The following is a 27,630-nucleotide window of genomic DNA, read 5'->3' as shown; positions in this document are numbered from 1 at the left end:
TGCCCCTTGTTCCCCTCCCATCTCCCAACCAAAGACTCATTATTCCTTCTTTTCCTGCTGAAAAGCCACTGATTAAATGACCTACAGCACATCTGGACTACATTAGGATATTATTTGATTAAGGCATTCATCACTTGCTCTTTCAGCAAGTGGAGAATTAAGATAATGGTGGGGGGAAATGGTGCTAACTGGATATTCCAGCTCAAACAGCTCTGCTTGAAAAGTCTGATTGCTCCAGTCCCTCAGCTGTGGGTTTGTTGTTTTGGGTTTTTTTTTTTTTTTTTTTTTTTTTTTTTTTTTTTTTTTTTTCCCCCCTATTTACAGAAACTGAAATAAATATTGGTTAATTCATTTAATGTTGGTGAGATCATTAACACCAAGTAAGCTGTTACATTAAGGGATACTGTCATCTGTACTTCTCAGACAATGTTATCTGATACGAAATGCTCACTGGGAGGCATTTTAAACAGCCGTAAAAAGGCTCCCCATTAAACTGGAGGCAGCCCCTCACATTTCTGTATAAACAGAAGTTTGACACATTCTGGTTGAGTCACTTTAGGGGAGAGGGAGAGCAGACAGAAATGGCTTAACCATATCTGCTCAGAAGGGTATTGTTTACTAGCTCATCACACAAGCAGTAACTCATTTTTCAGTATTTGAAATGACTGCATGAGACTTCAGCTGTGGAGTCTATGTACATAAAAACCAAAGCACAGGCTAGAATGAAAGACCGTGTTGTCATGGCTTTCAGATACTTTACCCTAAAATATCCTACCTCCCTTCTTGGGAGCTCAAGAATGTGCTATCCTGGTGTATGCACAGAGGTCATACACTAATTATCACAACAGCGTGCATCAAATGCTACAGAAACCAGGAATGCTGTTGCTGCTAAATGTGTCTGTTCTCAGTACTATGCTTAATTTCCTTCAGTGCTAAACAACTAAGAGATGAGCAGACACACTTAAAGTCCCTTTATCAACTGAAATTTGCTTTACAGTGTCAAGAAGGATAACATGCTCAACTAGTGGGTAGCATAAGCCTCTAGAACAAGCAAAGAATTCAGCCAAAACACTTTGCAAGTGCTGCCTAAAGAATATAGCAAATAACATTTGAGTGGTTTTCCTAGTTATCACATGCACAGGGTATATGAAACAACCTTTTCTCCCTAGAACCAATATTCTCCTGTATTACACCTAAGTAGAAAGTTGTGAATTTCAGAAAGCTGTGACAACTGTTTACAATGAACAGACCAGCCATAGAGCCTTGAATTCCACAGCCATTACAGGGAAAAACAGTATTGCAAGCACTATTCCCGCTACTGAATGATAAAGACTCAACGAAGATACAAGCCATAGGTCAGAAATCATAGCTTACCCATTCTCTCTCTCTGTTCCTGCAAACTCTGAAGCAAAGCCAAAAAATGTCGTTTTCCAGAACAGCCTTCACTTTTTTTTGGCTTGTTAAGTCAAATTCCTTCGCCGGCGCGTTACAAGACCGTGATGTCACAGGCTGAGGGAGGGCTGGTTTAAAAAAGAGGCAGCCTACAGGCTTAGCCCATTCACACAAAGAGGCTGTTTTAAAAGCAAAATGCCAGTGCACGCTACTCAAAAAAGCGCATGACATCACTTAACCTGTAACAGAGCCACTTCTTGGAGATCGCTTCAAAATCATCATGTTGGAAACAGCGCCAAAGACCTGTTTTCACATAGCATAAGCAGGGTTTACAGCAGTAGGGTTTTTTTTTTGGGAAGGGGAGGTTGGTGTGGGGGACAATGAGGAGGCAAAACCCAACAGCACAGCATGTGGTTGTCTTTGCAGGAAAAAGGAGCAATTACACGAAGGGAGGCTATGAAAGACACAAGCTCCAAGCAGTAATTAGCAGTAATTTTTACCTACTCGAAACAAGAAGAGGATTGACTATATTCTTTCCACAGGAGAGGCTTACAAGTTAACTGATGTGCTTAGGGCACCTTTGGCTTCACAAGACTCACGTCGGGGCAGTGATGTCCAGCCTGTAGGAAATGTGTCAGCCACATGGGAAAGAACTGAAGACAGGGAATGTATAAAAATATAAAATAAAATTAGAAGGGAGGGTGACTGGGAAAAAAAAGCACAATGTTTTCTACAACACAGTCCCTGTTCATTACTGCTGCCTGTGGGCTACTGACATTTGAGTACCCCTGGATTAGGTTTCCTGGTGGCTCAATAGTTTTTAACTATAAACATGAGCTATGATGAAGAGGCACTCCAGGCAAAGGCAGTCTGGCCTTTGGGTTAAAATAGCTTGAATTCACCTTACACATGTTGCTATGGATGACATAGCTTAAGAGTTGGAATAGCGTATTGTACTTCCCTGAAGAACTACATAAAATATTCATTTGCCTTCTCACTAATTCTCACAGCCATCCTCTACTAGCAATGATGAAAAGAACAGCAATGATGAAAAAAACCACACATTTTTGACATGACAGCCCTTGAAGGCACTGGTGCTTGACCACCTGTCTGAGCCATGTTAAATAAGGCTAGTCAAGCCTCTTCAGTTTTAAAATGGGTAGGTAAGAATCTCCTTGTCACCTGCAGAATGATTCTATGAAAACAGAATGGAAATAAGGTTCTCACAGGAAAAAAAGAAAAGACACTTAACATCCTTGTCCTAAAATAAAACTAAGAGTGGCTTTGGTGAGCCTGAAGTGACAGGAAATACTGTGTGCCTTCATATATCACCTCTCATACTCCCCAGACATTATAATACACAGTTATAACTTTACCTGTATTACCCCTTTTTTTTTTTTTTTTTACACTTGCATCATCCAAGAATTCTACACTATGATGAGGGATAAATACCTCATATATAAATAAAATTCTGTATTAAAGTGCATGGATTTAAAATGCAATTTCTACAGCTCCTTATTGACTAAATATGAAATTCAAGTAACTTTGCTTCACCTGTGGTCTCTGAAGGAGCAGAAAGTCACAAGTTATTTATCTTATATACTCTCCCTGCCACTTTCTAAAGACCCACATGCCCTGGAGGTCTTTGAGGGCCTAATCTACATGGGTTTTGAACACTCCCACAGTGTGATTATGAAAGCCAGAGTGATACTGATCTTACAATCCGAGAAAAAAGGACCATTTCAAAGTGATTTACAGATTTCAGGCCTCTAATCTTCCCAATATGCAACACAAATGCACATTAAAGTCAAGGATGCCGATTTTTCCACTAGATCTTTGTATGTGAAAAGCTGGTGTGAGACAAGCAATCTGATCCTCAGGTCTGCTGCCAATTTTGTCTCTCAAAATGGCAGGTCATATGCATTTTTTTATGCTGAATGGACACAAGACTGCTCTGTCCCTGCCAGGAGGCCACCTGTAGAGGCAGATGAGATGTGTAAGCAAGAGCTCAAGCAGTCAAAGAAAAAGATGTAGGTGACACCACGTTCTCTGTAAGAGACTCATGACTTTGGGAGGCTTCTTTAACTCAAAACAGCTCCCCTGCGAACCTTCAAGATACATGATGAGGCACTGGATGTGAGGCACAGTCTATGATATGAGCATTTCTGGGAGAAGCCATCTCAGATTTTAGCTGCTGGTTTCGACTTGCAGTTACGGTTAAACAAAGCAGGGGCCACAAATTCTTTAAAAATGTGGCAAAAACAGAGATCTGCAGTATTACACCTCCTGATTAAGCAGTCACAATACTATAGCGGTCTTGTAAACTCAAGCCCTTTCAGCTACTGCAGGACACAGATGCTTCCCCATCAGCCCAAAGACATTCCCATGCTGGAGATAACTGCACCGGGTTACACCGGGAGCTACGGGGTTATCATTACAACCTGTCGCAAAAAGCTAATTCTATTCTTGAAACATGTGCTTGAAGAAAAAAGAAAAAGAGGTGCTCCTCTTTATGGAAAGCGTATGCAAGCTCAAGGTAAACCAAACAAATCCTCTTATGCATCCCCTTCCAGTTCAGGGAATAAAACCCCTGCCTGTCTGACTAGATATACAGATAGATAGATAAGATAGATAAAGAGAGACAGGTGTATTTGTCTTGATAGATATAGATATATGTTTGTCTTGACTTTATCTGTCAGACTAGCACCCTTAGATGACTATTAAATTCATGACATGCGACAGCAGAAGGAAAAACATGCACCAGAAGTATTCCCTTACTTTCTTCTGTACCAAGTCTTTTCATGGCACACACCTCATTAGGGAAAGTGTTATCCGTCTCCTCTGTATCACAGCAAAATTTCCTACTCACAAAGGAAGGTCTGATGGGACCACAGTCACCATTTCAGTTCGTTATCTTCAAACTGTATTACCTCCACAGATGTTTGTCTGGGACTGTAAAATGAAAAGGGCTCCACAAGGCTGGCTGCTGGAAGCGAAACTGGTGCTTAAGCATGCAACAGCTAAAGTTTAATAAACATTTTAAGGATCTCCTTCACATTTTTAATATCTTCTCCACACATCTACCTTATCAAGCCAGCAGAGGAAAAAAAAAAAATAAGGATATCATGTACAAGGGACTGAAGTAAAATGACAAAGACAGAAGATTCGGAAAGGCTCTTAATGCCAGCCCTGTCACTGTCTGGTTCAGTGATGGTTGGAATTTAAGTGAATTGCTCCATTCTTCAGCTTTCCCTCCAGGTTAAACATTTCTGCCTTCTCTGTGTAGCTCCACATGGTGTGAGGAGATGCAGAGAGCAGAGGTGAGGAGAGGGGAGTTTTCAGAGCAGGTATCTGTGCTATCATCATCTATCTGTGATGATGGTCAGGTCACATCTGCTCACAAGCCAATTCTCAGTTTTCGTCAGGGATCATAGAACCCAGAGAAGCCAATCTGACAGAATTCTTTCTTGCAATAAATAATTAAAAAAGAAACAAACAAAAAAAAAATCCCAACAGTTTTCTTGGATATTTCCTCATGTTTAAGTGGCTATTTGATAGCCAGCAATTACAAAGAATTTAATCTGGCGAGCAATCTTAATTGTCCTTCCTCCTCCTTTTGCGGAAATCAGACGCTGTAAACCCAAACGCCACTTCTATTTATTTTATGAGAACAAATTAGCTCTGTCAGTTTAATTTCCCCTGGTGCTGTAACCAGGCCTGCTGTGCTTATAAAGGCAATAGGGATGAGACAGAAATAAAACCAGCTTCTGAGAACAGGCTACATGGACAGGTCGCCCACACCTCAAACCTCTCCCTTTTGAAGCAGACCCCCCACCTGACACCCGCCTTTCAGCCAAAGTCTGGTCAGCTACCATAGCAGCAGGAGAATAACTGCTCAGCATGAACTGCTCAAGAATGGCCACCAAAATATATTCCAAGAGGCAACTGTCACATTAAACCTTAATGGGGAGCAGAGGGCTCTTACATTTCACTAGTGCTTTGCATTTTCTGGGAAATTTGCAGTGGGAAGCTGCTGTGCTGCTGTCCACTTTCACAGGGAAAGGGACCAGTGCCAGGCTCTGTTACTGCTTGTTGTTGGGACTGTGACTTCTCATGATGGAGAAAGGCTCAAGCTTCTCCATAAAGAAAATGCCTCCATGTGATCTTGTACTCACAGAAATGTCTACTCATGCCGGCAGCTGGACTGGGTAATGTTCGTAGGACTCACACCTCAGAAACTTTAATCCTAGTGAAAACCTAGAGTATCTGTCAGCCCAACTCAAAGAATACCTCTCTTGATGCTACTCATATTGAAATTAATTTCCAAGGCAAAATATGGTCTTCATCCTTCTTATTTCCCTTGCTGAACAGGTTAAACTTCTTAAAAGATGTTCTCACACCTGACTGCTATGAAAACTGGACCTTGGGGGCATTCTCCGTTCAGAAAGAATGCAGCACGTGGCATGGTTACTACTCCCAGTGCAGCAAACATTAGAATACCTTGTCAAAATTACAAGGGCTGGAGCCATAAATGCCAATTGGCTGAGACTGCAACATTTCATGAAGAGATGATGGCTGGAAAAGCAAGTTAGAAAAGTCATACACCCTTTTACTTACTTGTTTTCATTTTCCACTTACAGTTAATATTTGGCTGTTCACCTCCTTATGTACTCTAGGAAGCAAATAAGGAATCGGAAATGACAAATTACTTAGGTTTGTTGCAAGCCATGTATAGGGGGTAGACTTCCTCTCCCCTCTTGCATTTTCTCAGATTTTTCAGTAACTCCCAAAAGCACTGGCTTATCTACAGGCTTTTGCTGTGGGTGCTGAGGTGGGCGAAAACTGCATGCCACAACCTGTGCCAGCAGATGCCACCACTGCCAGCCAGAACGACTCCTGTGGCTGTGTACTACAGTCACTTCACAGTAAACTTTTTCAGCATCCCTCACAGGACAGGTATGGAAGCAGATGAGCCCCTTAGTGTTAAGGGGCCTGACCCAAGCCAGCCTGACCCGCACTTGCAGTAAGAGAAGGAAGCCACTCTGTCCTGCTGCAAGCCATCCTCAGATGCTTCGTGCTCCCATGTACTAGGCACGCATGGACACCAAAGGGGTACCTCAGCAGTCCTATCTCAGCTGCCTGACAGGAACAGTCCTGTGCAGGCTCTTGCCTCTCTGTAAATGCAAAGTGATTGCAAGAAGCTTCCTCTAGACCAGTTTTAATTATTGTTATCATTTGAGATGACCTCTAAGCTCAGGAGAAACATGGACCTGTTGGAGAGGGTGCAGAGAAGTACTACAGAAATGATCAGAGGGCTGGAGCACCTCTCCTATGAGGAAAGGCTGTGAAAGTTGGGCTTATTCACCCTGGAGAAGAGAAGACTGGGGAGACCTTATTGTTGCCTTTCAGTACATAAAAGGGGCCATAAAAAAGATAAGGACAGACTTTTTAGCAGGTCCTGCTGCAACAGGACAAGGGGTGATGGTTTTAAACTGAAAGACAGGAGATTCAGGCTGGACATAAGGAAAAGACTCTTCACAATGAGGGTGGTAAAATACTGGTGCATGTTGCCCAGAGAGGTGGTGGAATTGCCATCCCTGGGGATATTCAAGGCCAGGCTGGATGTGGCTCTCAGGAGCCAGATCTAGTTGAAGATGTCCCTGCTAACTGCAGGGGAGCTGGACTACCTGACCTTTGAAGGTCCTTTCCAATCCAAACTGTTCTATGATTCTATGATCCTACATGCTGGGGTGTTTTTCAGGCGAACACAAAGGACAAGGTGAAAAGTCCACTCCACAACCACCCAAGTGGTTAAAAACAAACCATTCGTTGTGGTAGCAAGGAACCTTGCACAACGTTTGTTTTGATTTGTTTAGATAAGGTAGCTGGAAACGAAGATCCCTGGGAATTTTGAAATCACTAACAGAAAAATGTTTGTTTTGAAACAGGGCAAAATATTTAGGTAACTCCCAGTCTTGTGAGTCAAGAGTTATGCCTGTTAATTTCCATTCATTCAGCCTACACCTCAGTGTCTTAACTCTGCTGCCATCTTTAAGAGTTACATATCCAGCACAGGCAAAACAGAGAGTTCAGGGTTATGGGGATCAGGATTTCTTCAGTGGAATCAAATCTTTCCCCATGTTTATAGAAAACCAACCGAATTTTGAGGGATGCAGAAGTCTGAAGTCAGAGTGAAAAGCTTTAAGGCTATCTGAAGTTTAGCTGGGGTTTCAGAAGAAAGCCTCCTATTGCCTTCTGTTGAATATGTTATATAAACCAGATTTACAGTAAGTTCTTCTAAATATAACCCAAGAATGTATGGGGTTCTTGCAGGATTGCCATAGATTTGAACAGGCACAGTGCTTTACCTAAACATGAATAGAGAAAATTAGAAAGGAGAAATCCCAGAAGTCAGGAAACAAAAGAACACTTGGTTGCAACAACAGCACCCACTGCTATTTGCCATTTGCCTGAAGGAGATCAGTAGGGAGCACAGGGCAACTTATCAACATAAATTGAATATGACTAGCCTATTACAAACCAAGACAACATACTACAAAATGTCAAACAGCCCCAAGCTCAGAAAAGAAGTGTATATTTCAAGTTGCATTTAATGCTTCTTTTGCTGGACTTACTTAGCTGTCACTTCTTCTATGCTTAATACGGATTGGCAAATTTCAAAACATACCCATTTTGTTCTATTATAACTGATTTGTTTTATTAATAGGGTAGCTGTTTTTCTTAATAGGGTAGCTCTGTTTATTAAACAACAGTAGCAGCAACAGAATTACTTTACGGTACGCGAAAGACTGTCCAGATTCTTTTTCCCTGACTTCTTCCCTCCCACCCCAAACCCTTAGTCCCCTGCCCCTCAATATCGCCTAGCACCAACAGAGTTGGGTGTTCAGAATCAAGATGATGCTTGAATGGCCAACTGACATTAAGTCTCTTCCATCACAGCAGCAACTTCTGAGGCTAAACTTCACAAGAGACCAGGATTCCAAGAACTGCGTTTTCCTTGAAAAGCAGCTGTACAATAGATTAGGAGGTACAGGCAGGCTATTCTTTGTCTAAAACCCCAGCTTCAGTTCATTGCACTAAAACCTTTTAGAAATCCATAATCTTCCTTTCCTATAATTCCATAAAGGCATGGGAAAAGCAAATACAAGTAGGAGTGCCTGCTGATTACAGTTTAAAATTTTTACATGCATCCAACGCCAATAGAAGATAATGCCATCCAGCAAGACTCCAGGCATACAGACAAAGATGAGCACAGTGCTGCTTATCAAATGGGCAAGGGCATACCAGGAAATGTCAAGGTATCTTTAATTACAAAAGAAACATGAACACACATTTCCTTGTTGCAGCGATTGTCCAGTATTTAGAGGCAACTGTTCAGTAGTGTCTTACCAATAAGCTTGTGTTGAGGCACTGTCTTATCTTCCTAGTCATCATAAATTTCTTTTAATCCTCCCTGCTATAAAATAAACTTCATTGAATTGATGGCAGTGTGCAGAAAGGTATAGATGTGATTGTAGTACAACATCCTACACAAATTCAGCATTAAAGCTCAGTTCATTATTCAATTAATTCATTATTCAATTAATTCTTCAGTGCAATTTATCAATTTCTCTCCAAGCTGGTGAAACTGTGATGAAACATAAATTCTGGGGCTACCAGATCCCCCTGAAATTCCACTGCCTTCTAAGACACAAGATTGAAGCATAGAGCTGAACAGGAAAAAACAGGAACGATCTTGCCAACAGTAAATGCCCTGAAACAAGCACCATGTTCCACTGTAAGCACACTCCTCCTGATGCAATAATATTTTCTTACTTAAAAAAATGCTGGGTTGGAAATATCTGAACTGCCTTTCACACTTTGGAGAGGGGGGTGAAGAGGAATGCTGAAGGAGCTTTTCCATATTGGGGCATTAAAAAACACACAAGGAGAAAGAATTCCAAGCAGCACAACTTGTCCTAGGACAAGGCAGATGCTCAGCGTTCACATAATCAGGAGAAAAGGCAAAGCACTCTGAAAGTCAACACATGTGCACAGTAGGTTTGCACATACTTAATCTTGAAGTGTATACGAGGCTATGAAGCTCTCCTGAGTTTTAACAGAAACATTAATTTAAATAGAAGATGTATAACAGAAAATCTTATTAAAAAGAGGGCTACACATACTGTCTATTTGTGTGTTGATTAATTAATAGAATACACAGGAGAGCCTATTTTTTATTGTGTAAGGGCATTACAACATGATTTCTTGATGACATGATTATTTTTTTTTTTAGAAATTCTTCTCTTGCAGATTTATTTATTCTCATTTAAGGACTAATGGCAAAGACCTCTCTGTAACCCTGTAATCTTGAGTGAAGTCCAGAGAGCTTATGGGACTGTTGCTGACCCGCTACTGGACTGTGTTGCCATAATTGTCAGGTTTTTTCCACTAGAGATTCCACACAGACAGCATGAATTAGGCCCTGGATACAGAAATTAGTATATATACAACCGCTGGTTGACAGTTTAGTAGCCTTGGAATTAGCTGGGGCAACTGTTTATGTCCCTTTCCTTTTCTACTTTTCTTTTTTTCTTTTGTAACAGGACTGGTTTTCATTTGCACTACAGCTTGTCTACATTTCTTTGACAAGATAAAACGACATTGCAGTGGTTGCAAACACACTTGAAAACACATTATGAAAACACAATGTTCATTTTGGAACTCTTCCTGTATTGCTAATCTTCATTATCTCTATTTGCAAGATCTAGGAAATGCAGTTGCGGCAGTTTACATGACTAGCGGCAACAGATGAGAAGAAGTCTCCCAAAGCCTACAAGCCAAGTGCTCCGCCACATCTGTGTGGGGCACAAGCACTAGGAGCACTGCTGTAAACTATATGTTCAAGCCACGTTTATTAATGAAGATGCTCATCACTGAGAGAAGACTTGCCAACTGTGCGCCAGACCCTGTGACAACAGTCTTGTGACATGATTCACTCCCACCATTTCTGTCACTTAAAAGGAACTGTCTCTCCAGCATCTCTGAGCATCACAGTGGCTTCATGGAGGGGTGTCCGGCAGAAACCTTTTCTGTTCCATCACAACTAAGAGAGAAATGGGAGCTGTAACCTCTTGGAGATGGGAGAATTGACAACGATTATTACCCATGTAAACTCACATGTCCAAAACGTCTCATGAGTTTTTCCCCAGAACGTTTTCTCTTCCTTCTAAATGTCTTCGGTTTTCCTCAAGCTTTCTCTTCAGTGTCAGCTGTCCCTCTTCCTCCTCTGGCTTCCTCTCTCCACCACCTGCTCACGTCTTGGTAAAACAGGTCATGCTAAGTGCATCACATCACATTCCTTCCATGTAGCATCTTGTAATAGTGGGACCCTGCGGTTTGAGCCCATTCATTCTGCCTCTGCACAAGCTGACTTATACTGAAGTTTTGTGTATGGATCTCACTCTGAACACAGCACTGAAACACAGCTCATCAACCGCCCAGCAGTCCTCCTGCTTGGCATTTTCAAGTCTTCAGCTACAATCTGGGGTAACTACCAGTCTCTGAACAAACGTACTGTCTCACACTCTAGGCAAACATTGGCACTGACACATTTGTTTTTAATTCCCTCCTCCTATTACAACAATAGCAACAATAAAATCAACCCATAATGATTTTTTGAGCTCAATTCAGCTCTTCAGCAAATTAAAACTCTAACAATGGCAAGGGTTTTTGGAAAGCAATTGCAAATGTTGTACTAGCCTGTGCTCCTGTCTACAGCTGTCTTTAGGAGCAGTGAAAGGCTCTCTTCAGCAGCAACACACCAGGGCGTCAGAGAGCATACCTCCATGGAGAAGGAGCTCATCCTTCCTCTTCCTGGCATTTTCATATAGATAAACAGAGAGTGAGCTGCTCCCACTGAGATATCAATATAAAACCACTGTGGGGCCAGAGGATGACTTCATGCTGAGCTTCATCTCTCGCATCCATGCATATGCCAATATATGCTATCTCATGTCAAATTCCAGGTTTGGGAAAGGCTGCCCAGCTTGCAATGTCTTCCCAACCTGCATTCCTGCATGACTAATGTGACAGTTTGCCAGAGGCAGATGAGAAACATGGGATGGCACTGCCATTTCGTGTATTAAAGGATGCAATCTGGAAAGTGTAGGCAGAATAAGAAACCCAGAAAGTCCACCTATACTTCTTTTACTGTTACAGGGATGATGAACCGAACACCACTACCCGTATCTCTATTCCCGCCATACAAAGACCTAAAACCACACTGTAGGCACCCAGGTGCTTCACAATGTGACAGGAAATTACTTCTATTTTATAAAATTATCTAAATCGGTATTTTTTAAAATGCCTTCCTTTCCTAGGAGACCACCCTCTTAGTACATCTTACCAAGAGAGTGGAGGTTCAGTAAAACAGCCAGCAAACTGGGACAACCTATAAATCAGGAATGCCTGAAAGAGTAGTAAGTATAAGCAACGTGTCAAATGTTTGGCGCGTGGTAAGGAGCCAGACTCATGAATTAGACACGTGGGCATTAACGCCTTAGGTGTGAGACTGCACATGGGGTGCTATAAAGGCTCTGAGATGTCTCCACTCCATTTTACCTGGCAGCTGCTGGTGAACAGCTCTGTGCCAGCACCTCCTCCCCCTCCAGTGCGGGAAGTCCTTTCCTGTAGTAGGGTAAGCTGGGCCAAAATATCACCACAAAATTGTAACACAGTTCAGGGGGAGAGGCAGAGCAGCTTCAAAGTCAGGTAGGAAGGGCTAGATTACCATCCTGTGAATTACTTATGGAGCATCACCAAGTGAAAGATAGCCATCCACAGGGGGAAACACATAACTCATGCTTCTGTTCTTAATTACTCTAGCAAAAGAGACAGGCAAAATTTACCCATTTTGAAGCCTCCTCCCACCTTCTTGCACACAGACAACCATAAGGAAGGCAAGGATGGTTGCCAGTAAAATGCAGGGTAGGGCTTGTGAGAAATTTCTGCCATCCTCTGTCCATCAGAGGAAACCTAATTGCCTATGCTGGCATCAGTCCTTTTTAGGGTTTTATATTGATTCTTCTTCATTCCATAAATGAACAGATACTCATGGAAAAGGGCAACAGCACAACTGTTGAGAACTGCACAGACTGTCTGGCACTGTCTGCCTTTCTAGGGTCACAATTTTCGACCAAGTATTACTTTTTATTTTTCATTGCCACTTTTCTGACTGACCAGTTAGTAAACATGGGTTTAGCTTTCAGGAGAGGGTTAATACCTAGGCTTCTTTTCCATTAACAGTTACTATAAAAGTACTGGAACTGTAATCACTATTAGGCTGAAAGCCTGAGGCCTGGACTACAGATTGTCGTGTTTACCCAGTTCTTGTCTGAACAGGATTCTGTGGTCATGCAGCAGATTTAGGACAAACCTTGGCTGATTACTTTCTCAGGAGCAGCTGCAGGGCCAGGGGAAGGGGCTGGGGCAGTGGCAGCTGCCAGCTGAAGTAGACAAAAGTGCCTGTGGCATCCCATTCAAAACTCCTTTCCCTTGCTCAAAATTCCTTCCCCCTGCCACAGGCTCTTTAAAACACGCTTAAGCACCTGCCTAACTTTACTGCCCCAGGTGGCTTCTCTGGTTCTGATGCAGGAGCTTAGGAACTCTGGATGCTGAGAAAAATCTCAAGCTGATTTTCACACAACAAAAACAATGCAGCACAATCCTTCTCCCCCCGCATTTGACATGTTAGTGTTGGTGGTTTCCCTTTCTGATTGACAGGCTAACAAGAACCTGATTATTTAAAAAGAACTTTTATGAAGAGGATAAAAATGTGTTTTATTTTTCTTTTTATGCACTTTGAAACTCAATGACAGAGAGCAGATCTGTGTGCACTCTTAAGAGCTGAACATCACTTGTCAAAACTGACACATTCAAATAAGGCAATGACCTAAATTAGTTATAACTAGAAAAATAAATACAACAGTTAATCTCAGAATTCAATTTGCATTCTTTATGATGATGTAGAGCTGGCAGTCCTCATCATGTGAGATCTGTGAGCTATAAATAAACTTAGCTTAAAAAAATCCAAACATTTTTTACAAGCGGGATGCAATGCATTACAAAAAATAACACCAGACCAAAACATGTCTCATTTTTAAAGAAAAAAACAAGCCGGCAAAGCAGACCTCCAAAAAAAAAGGAAATCTCTCATCTACAAGTGCAACTGTCTAACCATGTCTCCAACTCTTTTCATTCAGTTTAGTAAGAGAAGAAATCAGGACACCAGAAGTTTACAGACTAATGCAATTATAGGGTGGCTCAATAAGCACTGATTTGTCTGTTATCTGTGACATGTAAGATAAAGCTATGCTAACAGGTCTGTTTTTCCTTTCACAAAGCTGAATGGACACCCATCAATCACAGTGATGTTTTTTCATGGAGGGAGGTAGCAGTCTGTTGCTGGCAAATATACGAATGACTGTTTCTCACAGCTATTTTTAAGATCCATTAACTAACTGAATAATTGGATTTACCTATAAATAACAAACGCATTTTCATCAGGTAGTGTTTAACATTTCTTACATCACAGGTGAAAAAAAAAATCCTCTTAGTAGGTCTAGTATTAAAAGGCAAATAAAATTAAACCCATGATCATAGCAACACTTCAAAATCACCTTGAACTTTCAACAGTTCTGTGAATATAAAGTCACGGGAAAAAAAAGCCACTTGAAGAAAACCAAGTTGTTTTGCAGTCTGCAAGTGGGATGAACGTGGGAATCAGCCTCTCTTCTGGAATGGTGAGCAGTAGCCTGCACATGGACAACAGCGAAGAGCTGGACCAGCTCCAGCTGTATTGAAAGCAGAGCTCATTGTTTTTTGGAACCACAAACACTACGGACCAGGCCCTTAAAACAAAAATGCTGGAACCCTACTGCTTAAACTCCCATATTCAGTTATTGACATCTTAAAAAGTGGTTCCTGGGGCTGATACATCTAGATGTTACTGATGTGTATACATTCAGATTTAAATGCTGAATTTTGTGTGTTCAACATTGCAAGCTTGGGATAAAGCCCCATGAAGGGGAAAAACTAAATACACACCAAAAGGCCAATGTGATCACTAACATAACCTCTAATGCTTGACAATCTCAGATTTTGAAAGGAAAATTGTACAGCACTATTTAGTTTTCTTAACAATCTCCATAGGAAAGTTACCCAGGCTACTCCAAAAGTTTGCTGATGGCTCAATTCAAAACACCCACACCACAGTCCAAGGGTTGACATTTCTCCAAATCAAGAACAATCATTATTCACCTTGTTGACTAGCAGGCAAAGCACCCCCTGCTTGCGAAAGGATAATTAAACTTGACCTAGGTGGGACCCGGGCGGGACTTCGGGGTTGCTCTGTCAGAGCATAGAAAGAGTGTGTTGTCCTTCCATGCAGAAATGGTTTTCTAGAACCCCAATACTCTGCTCAGTGGGTACCATCTTGCTTGGCTACATCTTCCAAGTTTTGACCCTGTATAGACATGCATAAGCTGGTAAGTTCCAGACACACTTGGACAGGATATCGCTGAATAAGTTAGCTAAGCAGAATTTACCCAACTGTACTATATATCTTCAACTAGGGAACTGAACATCTCAGCAACTAAGTAACAACCTGGCTAATGTGCTTATTTATCAGTGCATTAGCACTGACATCTCACTAATTAGTGTGGTCTCAAATTCATCAAGAAAAAAAAGAAGTTTTCTGAGGTGATGTGACAGCCAGTTATAACAGAAATACTGCTGAAACCTGCAGAGTAGTTAAGCGAACGTCTTCAAGTTCATGCAGACTCACACCTGCATGTTGTATCCTGTCACCACTCTGGTTTGTACACAAGAACCTCATAACTGTATTTGGCAAAAGTACAACTCTGTGCTGGTAACACAGGCTGCAGACCACATTGCTGGCTGGGTTCACCTCTAAACCTGCCTCTTCTGCGGCAGACAGCCAACAGTCCTCACCTGACTCAAAGGATGAGGATGCAAGTCTCTGACATCAACATACATTTTGATTCTGCAGGAAGCAGTAATGTAAATACAGCCCCAAGCTATGCCAAAACTGCAAAAAGAACTCTAACAAAGACACTTCACCTTGGCCATTTCATCAGGAAATCTGATTAATGCTCAGAAGCGCTAGGCACAGGCCAGATGTGGACCTCAGTGTTAAGAGACACTAACCTAGCTTTAACACAGCAATAATAGCCTGGTCATGCCTCCAGCTAGAGCTAAATAAATGTGGAGACATGAAGATAGGGTGCTATATTGGGTGACAACAAGGTGAAAGTAGTATGGAAGAAAAGCAGAGGCTATGTGCATATTCCCAGTCACAGGTGTGTGCTGGCATCACAACGGTGAGACTTGGAGGAAAACACTGAGAAGGCTTTTTACATGGTTAAGACAGACTGTAATTAAAGCCATAAATCAGAACTTCTTCCAAGCCCACAGGTTATGCAAGGAAAAAAAGCAGTCACTCAACAGTCTTCAGACAAAGCCACCTCCTCGGAAGAGAATGGAGCACAAGACATTTCTGTCTGCATTGCAGAGTATTCAGGGAGACCAAGAGTAAAATAATGTGTATCTTCTAACAGGAAGCTCTTAGCAGTATAATTAATGAAGGGAACAATTTAATACAGGCTGTGATGAATGCTCCCTTCCAGGACATGTGGAATCAAAACTGGATGTTTTTCTAAAAGATAAGCTCTAATCCAAACAGAAGTCAATTTAGGGAAATTCAGTGGTCTATATCACAATGCCAGTAATAACGTGATCACAGCTGACTCTTTAAACCTTATAACCCATGAATATAATGAGTCATGAATACCAACAGTACTGTTCCTTCCTCCAATGAAGTGTCTGGTGATACGGTGACTGGATGTGGGTGGGTTATAATTAATGATGCATTTTACTGTGACTTTGCTCAATAACTTTTTTCCCTGATGATTGCCATGGCTTGGAAAAGTTCTTCCAGGAATTATGATAAAAAAACTGACTTCAGCAAAAGCTCTGTTTTTTGTCCTTAAATCCAGGTATGCTTTCACAGTACAAAATGAGACCTTCTAATGGGAACTGACGCCAATTTTTAATTATTTAGAATTTATACCTCAATGGCCCAGAATAAATTATGAACACCTCATCATAATCTGGTTCTTATTACTGCTAGAAAATGGCAGTGAAGGCATAGAGCAGCATGCTTAAACATACAGTTGCAACTATCTTGAGAATGTGCTCTCTAAGTCTTTCTTGCTGAATGAGGACAGTGAACACAGTGGTCAGCTCAAAACAGATTAAGGCACCTCTATTTGCCAGCTTCTTGTTATCAGTTAGAAACCCATCATTTCTTCTTTCCTCCAACTAACCATTACTCCCTTTCTTCTGCCTTCTCCAGTTTCTTTACACCAAGGGCCCTGGGACCTCTTTGTCATAAAAGGCCTTCCTATCTATACCTTCTGTTCTCAGATGGATAGGTCTGTTTACCCCTCATGTTCTCCTTCGTTTTGGTTCCTCCATTTTTCCACCATTTTTAGGGTCTGCTGCCACTATTATTTTCTTTCTGCCCCAATGGCAGACAAGTGACAGGATTCCTACATGCAAGTTGTTAAGATTTAAATCCTAAGTTCAGGCTGACTCATCAACTGAGATGAATGCGTGATATTCTGAAACATGACAGGCTTTCTTCTTTTCTTTTTTTAATGTTCGTAGTAAGTTCTGTGGGTGTTTCTTGATTTTTCTTGGTTTGAAATTGCTGGCCTATTCAAGGGCAACCAGCTGAATATCACACACTTCAGTCCTGGATCTTAACCTCTTCCATTCAGTTAATTATCTTTCATTCAACGTATGCATGCTTGTATTCTTCCTTTTCAATCCTATTAAAAATCTTATTTTAAAATTCTAATTCTTATGAGGTTTAAGTTCTGAGATACAGAATGTACAATAAACGAGTAGCTGCGTAACAAATAATATTTATAGTTTTCAAGACAGAACTGAAAATATTTTCTGCTGAACATGCTGAAACACCATGCATGTAGAAACACCACCACAAAATCCTTAAAGGCAGTCATGCAAATGCTGTAACAAAGGGCAGTGAGTGCTTCTAAACCTTGGGCAGACCTGTGTCATGTGGGGTCAACATTAAAAGGCTAAAGACTAAGAGGGAAAATGGAAGCTTAAAAGAACTGGGAGCACTTTTGAAAGGCAGAATTATGGGCACCACACAGCAGCAGAAACAACAAGCTAGATGTGGTTTAAGTGCAGTTTGCAGCAGAGTGACTACCAATAGTAAAGATAAAATGGCCCATGTTACTGCAATAACATGCCCAAAGGGATTGCTGGCACTTGATGGTACTAAACCTCCCTAATCACATAGCAATAAAAATAATTCTATTTGCTCAGACATCATTACTAAAGTCCCAGAAAGCCAAGAAGTGCCATTTAAAAGCACAAAAATATAGCTATATAGTCTTTTGTATTTTCCTCATGCTTTTTAAGCCCTCAGAGTCTGACATTTTTTCAAGTTTCTTCTGCAAAGAGAAAAAGCTAGAAACTTTAATTATTTTTAAAGCAAGCTGAAATTCTTCTATGCTTCTTCAATTACATGAACTAAAAGTTTCAGAGAAATGCTAAATAGTCCAACACTCACAAGCAAAAAACCTGGCAGTACAGAGAGGATAGAGCCACTTATGTGCAACCAAACACCATCCAGCCACAGTGGGCATTTATTGCCCTTTCTTCTGTTTACTTTGTAAGAGACACTGAGGTGCTTTGCTAGGACCTTGCATGTGATGACTGGCAATACCTGATCCAAATCTATGTATAGTCATCTTCTGCTATCACATAATGTAAAGTGTAAGTCAGCTCTTCCTAAGATGTTTTTGTATTTCCTTGTTACCAAAACAAAGTACCAGTCTGATAGCACCACTCCAGTTGCAAGACCAGATGATTATTTTTCACTACGGAGGGCTGTTCATTTGCCTGAGAACGCGGGTTGTTATAAGCACTGGAGAGTTATGTTAAGTACCACTCTCGAGAGTCTCCTTCCTGAAAAATGCCAGAAAATTTTATCAGCTCTGTACTCTGAAGAGAACAAAGCCATGAATTAATTCAATCTGCATCGCTGAAGACATAATGAGAACAGTTTTGGTTAGATATGAAAATTTACTTGCTTTCAGTGCCAGAGTTAATAGGTGGTAGTTGGAATCTGGGACTCATCAGCTAGAAACAGATTATTTGCATGTAATAACTTCAATATTTCTTCCAAATCTGTCATTTACCACATCACCTAGTAAAGTACTGAAATCTAGAGATGCTAGAACAGACAGAGTCAGGAACACCACCACCCGGCCAAGCAAAATGCACCCTAACGAAAGTAAAGGTTCAGATCTACCTTTACTGGTAAGACCTTTTCATTTTTTATCTATCTTAAATTCAAAATGATTTAGTGCAAACATACGGCACTCAACAGTTCAGTAAAATTCGGAACGCCAAATCTGACAGTGCAACTGCAGAACCCTAATGATTTACATACAATCTTTATTTGTTTCTTGTAAGGCTTATGATGTCCTTTAGTCACACACCTAGAACGGCTGTGCCTCTGCTTTAGAGAATTTATGTTACTGCAGTTCCTCTTTACTTCCTAAGGGCTGAGCACAAATTACAACCTTTTTAAATGAGCAGCATTCATTAAATCAAATTACTAGTAATGTTGCACTGCCTGAATGTGCCCCTAATGTCTTAGAACAGTTTTGCTATGTATCAAGAGACTAGAGGTGGACCTGCCTTTCCACTAATCTTACCTGTGCTAAGTCCAAAGCCCCTAGCAATAATGTTTTGGCAAAACCTCTACACTTTCGATGTCACTATAAATAGTACCTTCTAACACTATCACGTTATCTTTTTACACCCCGCACTGCACCAGTTCAAACCACAGAGAGTTTTGCCACTGACTTCAGCAGGAGCAGGCTATAAGCCTGAATGCTGACCACAGCTTTCATGCAAGTCAAAGGTGAGCTGGACTGTCTTCCGGGCATGAAATGCCAACTGGCGATTTTGGATGGACCACAGGCTTACCTAAGACTAGTGATGAATACAGCACCCTTACTGAAGAAGGGTCAATGGTGTACCCTCATCAGCTAATTAATATGATTTAATAAATATTAATGTACAACAGTGGCTGTACAGGCAAAAGGTAATGTGAAATTTATCAGTGGCTTGACTAAATTAGCTAATTGCAATACAGACATGCAAGTAACTTACACAAATAAATATTTATATTAAACTGCATTGCTTGTTTTCAGTATGTACAAGGCAGAACTGTAAACCAGGGAATATGGACAGCTTTCACATGATTGCCATACTTGAGTTTTCAAAGTGTCCTAGCACTACCCAGAGAAAATCCTTTCACACCTTCTCAGCACAGCTGTATATAGCACTTCCCAGCTTGATACAACAAGTTGTCCATGCAGGTGGAATGAACACGTGGTATACAGACAGCGGGCTACAATGTCACAACCTAGCACAGCTGTAGCAGGCATGACTTCATCATCCATATGGGGGTGCAGCATCACTTATTATAGGGAAGCCGTATCTGCCTGGTTTTGAGCAAGCAATGAAGGCAAGAAAGCTGAAGGCACCACTTAATTCAATGAAGTGGCCATCTGCTCAATGGATTTCAATGAGAACAGAGATACATATTCCTGTTTGAGCTGGTATCACTGCCACAAGATTGTACTACAAGGACGGTAAAGTTATTTAATCTTTTAGCCTTTCTGACAGAAAGTGGGCACTTGATTTCATCTGATGTGAGTGTTCCCCAGGCACCCTATTTAATTTTTGGCTTAGGCAATACCCTGAATTGAAGCCCAGAGACTGAACCGCAAGCCAATGCTGGCATTCTACTTTCTGACACCTTAATGCATTTGGATCCAAACATACAAAATTTATTACCATCGCTTTAGTACTTGAACAGCTCTGCAAAATTCAATGAAGAATGCCATGCTTTCAGGGATTCACCAGACACACAGCCAAATTTTCATCTACAACTTCTGGTAACATACTGGGTGTCACAGATATGCTGCAACTTAATGACTGCAGAGCAGTCTATGTCAAAATGGTACAGAAAAGCACTTCACGGACTTCGTGATACCTTTTTTTCTTGATTAACGCACTTGGGGGGAGGGAAAGAAGGGAGATGCTTCTGCAAAAATGCAGTGTTTGTGAAAGCCATGTATAATGTGGATTTATATTTATCCAGAAGTAAGCTTTTATAATATAGTTGGTATGGTTAAAAAACCCCTAAAACCTCTGTTGAAGGAGATCTTACAACCATCCCAGAGACCCCATGGCAGAGGGGGGGACTTTGCACAAATACCAGACCTTTGGAAATCCCGGTGCCATCCTTTCGACAGCACCTCCATCCCAAAGAAGATTACGTAATGACTGATAAGTGATCTGTACAATCTGTACAGTTTGGATCCCTTAAGATAAAAGGATTAGAAAGGGAATAATCAAAGTGGACTTAGCAACAACAAATGCGAACTATCCTTGTACAGAAAACAAGCTCTGTATGCAGACCTTGATTATTCTGTTTCCAAGCATGCACTTTCTAGAGACTGATAAATAAGATCAATCTTCAAAAATCGTAAAAGCTAGTGAGATGCAATTCTTGCAAGTTGTAAAAACAGAGTGATATGAATAGCATTTTAATTTCGATTTGCAACTTTGGGGGAGGCACAAAGAGGTAAATCAGGAGGATAGTATTGAGAAACCGTACTTTTCAGTATTTCTTTGCAACTTCGGAGGCTAGAAATTTTAAAAATTAAAGGTATTTCTGGCACCTGGCATTTCTGGAAAGAAAAACCACACCAGATATCAGGACAGCTGAGGAAACATAATAGGTATTTTTGAATTGCAAAGTAACTCTTTCATATTAAATGCCATCAGAGACTAGTAGACTGTTTTCATGAAAAAGAGTACTGCAAGAATAAGTATACAAATACTTATACAACACAAATATACAAAAAGAATACTTGAAGAATAAGTATACAAATAATGACAGGCCAAGTTGATTTAAATTTACACTCTTCAGGTGTCAGTCTTGCCCGCACTTGTTCTACTGCTACAGTTAAATGTACTTTCATGAGTCTTCAAGGCTAATGGTCTTGAAGAAAATCTAATTTAGAAGACAACTAACAGGCATTAAGCAACTAAAGGGACTCAGGATCAGAAGATCTGTATTTCATTCCCCTATCTGCTGCTGACTTGCTGCATGACCTTGAATAAAATACTTACCTCATCTAGGTTGCAGCCTTATCTTCACATGCATTTCCTAACTCTGCTATGAGATTTAATTAATTTGTGCCTATAAACATTTCAAAAGCCTAGGGATAGACGGGTCTATGGAAATTAAAATTATTAACAATGTTTTCTTACATACAGAGGCACACAGTGGCCTGTGTTTGCTGTATGAATATAAACGCAGAGACACATAAACAAACACAACGTTTTCACCTAACTACTTCTGACTTGTTTCATCAAGTAACAGCAACGTGAAAATTCACAATGAAGGAACAAACACTGCACATCCCTAAAGATCCTTCATTTTCTGTGTACAGTTTCTGTGATGCTGCCTCCCCTTTACAGCACATCCTTAAGATTACAAGTTATGCTTGTTCAACAATATTATGAAAATAAATTGGTCTTACCCTCAGCCTCTGTTCCATGGACAAGCAGAGGACCTGCCAGGGTGCTGTGTACCTGAACATGTTTGGCCCCTTCTGTAGGCAGACTAAATAGTAAAAGGCACGCAAGTCTCTCAAGTCTCCTGGTTGCTCTTCATCTGAGGGATGCTTAAAATTGAGAGAAATCCTTTAGCTTTACTCTTCAAGGGCCCCGTGAGCAGACTAAGACAGCGCTACAACCATTCCACTTGCACCCTGAGGAACTGAATAACTAATTCAATAAGAGGCTTTTTTCCTTGGGAAGAGCTTAGCTCAAACTCAATTAGCATAAATAGGATGATAACCTTTGAACCTCCCACTCCTCTCAGAGGAGCTGATGGTGGCCAGCACCCTCGTGGCAGCGTCGCTCCCTCCCTCCCTGCAAATCTCGAGTTTGTTTGTAACTTCCACTGCTGGCATTTGACTCTGCTTCCCAAGTCCAGAAGCAGTTATCAGGGACCATCTGTAGCTTTGCGTTTCTTATTTCTGCTATTATCTTTTAGCCTCACTGAAAGGAAATCCCCTTTTCTACTGTCAGAAGGGATTCCCCTTCCTTGTCTCTGGATCCTGACCTCTACTTGGCATTCGGCATGATTCTGATGAACAAATTCACAGGGAAGCTGCTATAAACACTCTCACAATAAAACCACTATAGTAAATAAAATTATCAACCGAAATGAGACTGAAAGGTTTTCTCCAAAATACACTGAAGTGAGTTCTTTACAATATTGGAAATATAAGCTGCAGCCTTTTTTGTGGTTAAGTTTTCCTTAATGGATTGTTTTTCAGTCAGAGACCAAGACATAGTTTCCAAGAGCTGAAACTGGTAAAAGAGCAAAGCTCTGTTATTTTCTACATTTGTTATTTCAGTAATGAACTCTAAATGATAATTTTGCACCCTACTGCTGCTCAGAAAATGGTGTGCTGTATGCACACCATAGCCATCTTTGTTTTTCTTATGTAACAGTTGTTTATACTCACAAACCACCACCGATGTGAATCCAGCCACACAGATCAAGTAACTAACTTATCCCAGCCTTTTTTCTTCCTTTTGCTCCTTTGATACAGGAAGAACAAGTAATTTTTAGATTTATATTGACTCAAATCTGTCTCAGTGATCCTCAACATTTTATATCCAGTAGTTGCACTCCTGTAATCCCACTCAAATTAATTACTGGGATGGAGAAACAAATTAATTACTGGGATGTAGAGAAACTCTACAGCTTCTTCTAGAAGAGAACTGAGGCACTGCTCCCTCATCAGCTCAGCGCACTGAGGACAGCTGTAACGCAGTTCTGCAAGTCGTGCTGCAGCACTAATACCAACAGAAGCGCTCTCACACACTTGGTAGTTTTGTGGAAAAATAAAAACCAAACCCAAAACCTAGACAAGTATTAAAGTACTGATTTCACCAAATACTTGGCCAACAACAAGCACACACCTGAGCTCTAGCTCAACTAAGAAATTTGTTACTATACCCATTTTAGCTGCACCCACACAATTAACTCGAACGTGATGCCAACTCAAAAAATAAAAAGTGCTGGTCTGTTTAAAACTATCAAAATGACACACTACATACACCACTTAGCAGTGGCTTCAACAATGCTTATACAACCTTGCTACATATACATAAATATATAAATACACACATAAATACACAATACATAAAGCCTTGGCTTCTGTTCAGCATCCTGAGGTGGCTTCGCTCAATAACCAGTCATGGGAACAAATCTTTTCCTTAATCTCTCTCTGAATTTTGAATTTCTCTTGCTTTGACACTTCTCAAGTCAATTTTGGAAGCGGCAAATCACTTCTGTTATTTCCTCAGTAACTGAAAGTGATTTAAAACAGAACAAACCCATGGCTAGCATTTTACCGATTTGTTTTTTTAACAATCAGAAGAAGACCAAATGACACGTCCTGTTCCTCAGTAACAATCTGGACATGACCCTTAACATGGATTGCAGGAGGACTTAGGTTACAAACACAAAATAGATGAAATGCCTTCTGCTGAAGTAAAATTGAGTTAATTCAAGTATGGCCAAGGGTAGACATGCAAATTTTGTGAGAAACAGCCATTCCACACATCCTTTGAACGAACACCCTTCGCAAACAACTAAACAAGCCTGTCCACATGAATCTTGTAACCTCTTAACATCCTCCTTTTTTTTTGGTAAAGGTTCTGTGCTTTACTCATTATCTACATAACAAAGTTACAGGATTTAATTCTGAAGGTAAATGTGAATACAGACACAGAACTGATCAACCTAAGTACTAAGATACAGTTCTGCAAACTTAACAGTGGACTATGTCTGCACAACACCAAAAAACTAGGAGATCCCAAGGAAAATCCTAATGACAAAATGTTTGTGCTTAATATAGAATATTAAACAAGCTTCTTCGAAAAAAGACTTCTGATCTTTGATTTTCCTGAGTGCTCTTGAATAGCTCAGACATTACTAGCCAAAATTACTGATATATCAGCCATATTTAGGACAGTTAATTAACTGTGAACAACACACTAAAGCTGCTTTTACATCTGCCACAAGAAGTAAACAGGTACACAGTTAAAAATACAGTTAAACTGTTTACAGGTAAACAGTTAAAAACAGGTAATCTGAACTTCTGTGACCTTGCACCCATAAAAATATAATCTGCTTATTTTCTGTAAAAATGGGCAATTTTTTTTTATCTCTTTCATTTTGGGCTTTCCACCCTCTCTTTCAAATTAAATAACCAGGACTACAGAAAGAGCTTCCTTCCATAGTTGATTTTAAATGAGAGATCACAGAGCTGCTGATGCCAGAACTAATATAAACATTCCCATACCAAGATCCGAAAGTTAATTTGGTTGTTGACTTGTCTTCAGGGAGAAACAGCAAACAAACTGATACACTAAAGAGAAACCATAAACTGATATGAATGTGCCATCCAAGTGGGGTCTATTGACAGTGATGGTACATGCTAATGAATGCCCACTGCATCTGAAAACCCATCCTTTTCCTCTCTTATCAGGAAACATTAACACCAAGGGACACCTTTCCAGGATTCAGTAAGAAGCCAAAATACTAACTCTCACAGCATTTCTCACAGCATTTAGTGGTGAAATCTTCTTGGAAAAGGTAGGCAGGGTTTATGGTAGCAATGCAAAATGCAATTAGTCCTTGCAGAAGAATGCAAAGCACATACCAATAAATATCACACCCACATTCTGTGGTTTGCGTTTCTCAAGCAAGGGTCATTCAACTTCCTGTGAGATTCTGACAGCACAGGATTTACCAGTGCTGCCTTTCTACACCCCCTTTTACTTCCCAATAAATACAAAGCCTTTTGATAAGGTGAAGAACTTACTCAAGCTGACAAAGCCATAAAAGTTGTTTGTCTTCCAGTTGTCCATGAGTAAAGAAGATGAGACACTGCATCAAAGAGATGAAACCTCCTGCTGTGAGAAATGCATGTGGCTAAAATACTAGACTGGAATTTACGAGATCAAATCCAATCCCAGGCTCCGATGTCTCGGGAAAAGTTGCTTGATCTCACCGTGCTTTTTCTCAGAAAGGTGTTGATAGCATATTTTGTGAGTTGTGTACAAAAAATAAACCGGCGAGCACACTTGTAATTTATTTACTTCTTTCAAGAACACAGAAAAAGTAATCCTTAATATAAAAGCAGCGTGTGAGAGAAGTACCCAAACTGTGTATTTTTTGAATTTTGATATTCAAAGAACCCAAGACAAAACAACACCCAAGATTTAAACTTGCATTTTTTCATCTTACTCCTCATCAAAATGTTTCACTACATTTTCTTGGTCCCTCAGTGCTCCACTGAAATGCCGTGTCTCATGCAGCAGGGTGTATTGCAGATGCAGTCCCAGCACTGGGAGGAAGACCTTGGCTCTCTTCCTCTGCTCACCACTTCTGATGTTTGACACCAAGATATTTGAAATTTCCAGAAATGCTTTTGCCCATGCAAACACAAAACCAGTGTGAGAAATAATGCATCATTCTGCTCTGTTTTTCCATCAGAAAAGATAGAAAAAGGGATTCATACCTGTTGCAGACAATGTAGCCTGGCTGGCATAGCACACTGCTATATGGAAGCCAAAGGCTCGTTCTGTCCTGGAAGCGATCACCCAGAGACAGTTAAGTAATTGCAAGTTTTGCCAACAGCAAAATACATGGTTTGAAGATCTGAAATTTGAGCAAAAGTACTTAAAGAGTCTAATCCTGCCTAGTCTCAGTGTGTAATTACTAAATTTCATGAGCACAATACTGCAGTAACAAGAACTGCAGGGATGAGTAAGAAATCCCAAGAATTGAACCTGGTGAGCTTCTAAGAAAAGAGTGACAAATACTTCTAGTATTTGTTGCTTTATTATTATTGTTGTTATTTTTACCTCTGTTACTATGGTTCCATGTACTGCTCCTCCTTCTGGATGACAAGAGTCCTCTTACAGGAACAAAGACCTGTTTTTCCATTCGCACCTCCTGGTTGGAAAGGACTAAGCTAGAAGTTTTAAAGTGACCATTCTCTAAATCTCCTGATTTAAATTTATCACTTTTTTCATCTTACCTTTGTCTTCCGTTGCCCACCATTTTATTGTCCCCATCTTGTATGTGACACAAAAGATCAGATTTGAAGTCCTGTCACAAGGCATTCCATTCAAGATCTCAGAAAGTACACCAGAAACATTCAGTAATATGAGGAGCCTGTCTTTTCCAACCATATACCCCAAAGGCTAAGCATAATTCCATACACAAATGAAAAAGCTTGAAAAAACCCAGCAAGGTTTTATCTGGGGCCTGGATGGGAAGCCTGGAGCATGCAAACCTGTGAAACAGCCTATGGCTTTGTGGAAGAAACTTAAGTTACAATGCACATGAGCTGATGATTGGGTGCTGAGCCCAAAACACTGGTCTTTCTCTTTCTTCTTTCTGTCAGTCTAATAAGAGATACTGAAGGCTCTTCTTGGTGGCAAACAATGATAGGACAAGGGGTAATGGGTACAAACTGGAACACAAGAGGTTCCACTTAAACTTGAGAAGAAACTTCTTCTCAGTGAGGGTGACGGAACACTGGAACAGGCTGCCCAGGGGGGTTGTGGAGTCTCCTTCTCTGGAGACATTCAAAACCCGCCTGGACACATTCCTGTGTAACCTCATCTAGGTGTTCCTGCTCTGGCAGGGGGATTGGACTAGATGATCTTTGAGGTCCCTTCCAATCTCTAACATACTGTGATACTGTGTGCTTCTTTCTACAAAACCTGTATCCCATGCTGCCCGGCAAACCTCTAAGGATACACAAAATGCTGTCCAATCCCCTAACAATAAAGTGCCATCTCTGGGAAAACACAGTGTGTGGTGATTACAGCATCAGCTGATACTTGGTGCTCCAAGGATTAATGCCATAAGTATTTCAAGAAGAGCATACGCAAGAAGTTGCCAAGTACGAAATAATTTTCCTAATACTTAGAAAA

At 40.7% G+C, this 27,630-nt stretch overlaps 1 protein-coding gene across 1 annotated transcript in view; it reads right to left on the bottom strand.

Moving 5' to 3' along the window:
* LOC308232379 (PALM2-AKAP2 fusion protein-like) overlaps positions 1-22,199 on the bottom strand; it is a gene marked incomplete at its 5' end in the record, with an annotated part of 55,067 nt that extends 32,868 nt beyond the window's left edge. Inside the window, one exon of the mRNA XM_080638501.1 lies at positions 22,140-22,199. Within this exon, the coding sequence (XP_080494627.1) occupies positions 22,140-22,199 (60 nt within the window). The remainder of the gene's footprint in view (positions 1-22,139) is intronic.
* Between the last annotated feature and the right edge of the window lie 5,431 nt (positions 22,200-27,630).

This window comes from Psittacula echo (assembly GCF_963264785.1).
Source record: "Psittacula echo genome assembly, chromosome: Z".
Taxonomy (NCBI): domain Eukaryota; kingdom Metazoa; phylum Chordata; class Aves; order Psittaciformes; family Psittacidae; genus Psittacula; species Psittacula echo.
The sequence above is the reverse complement of the archived record's forward strand: the minus strand, read 5'-3'. Positions and strand labels throughout refer to the sequence as shown.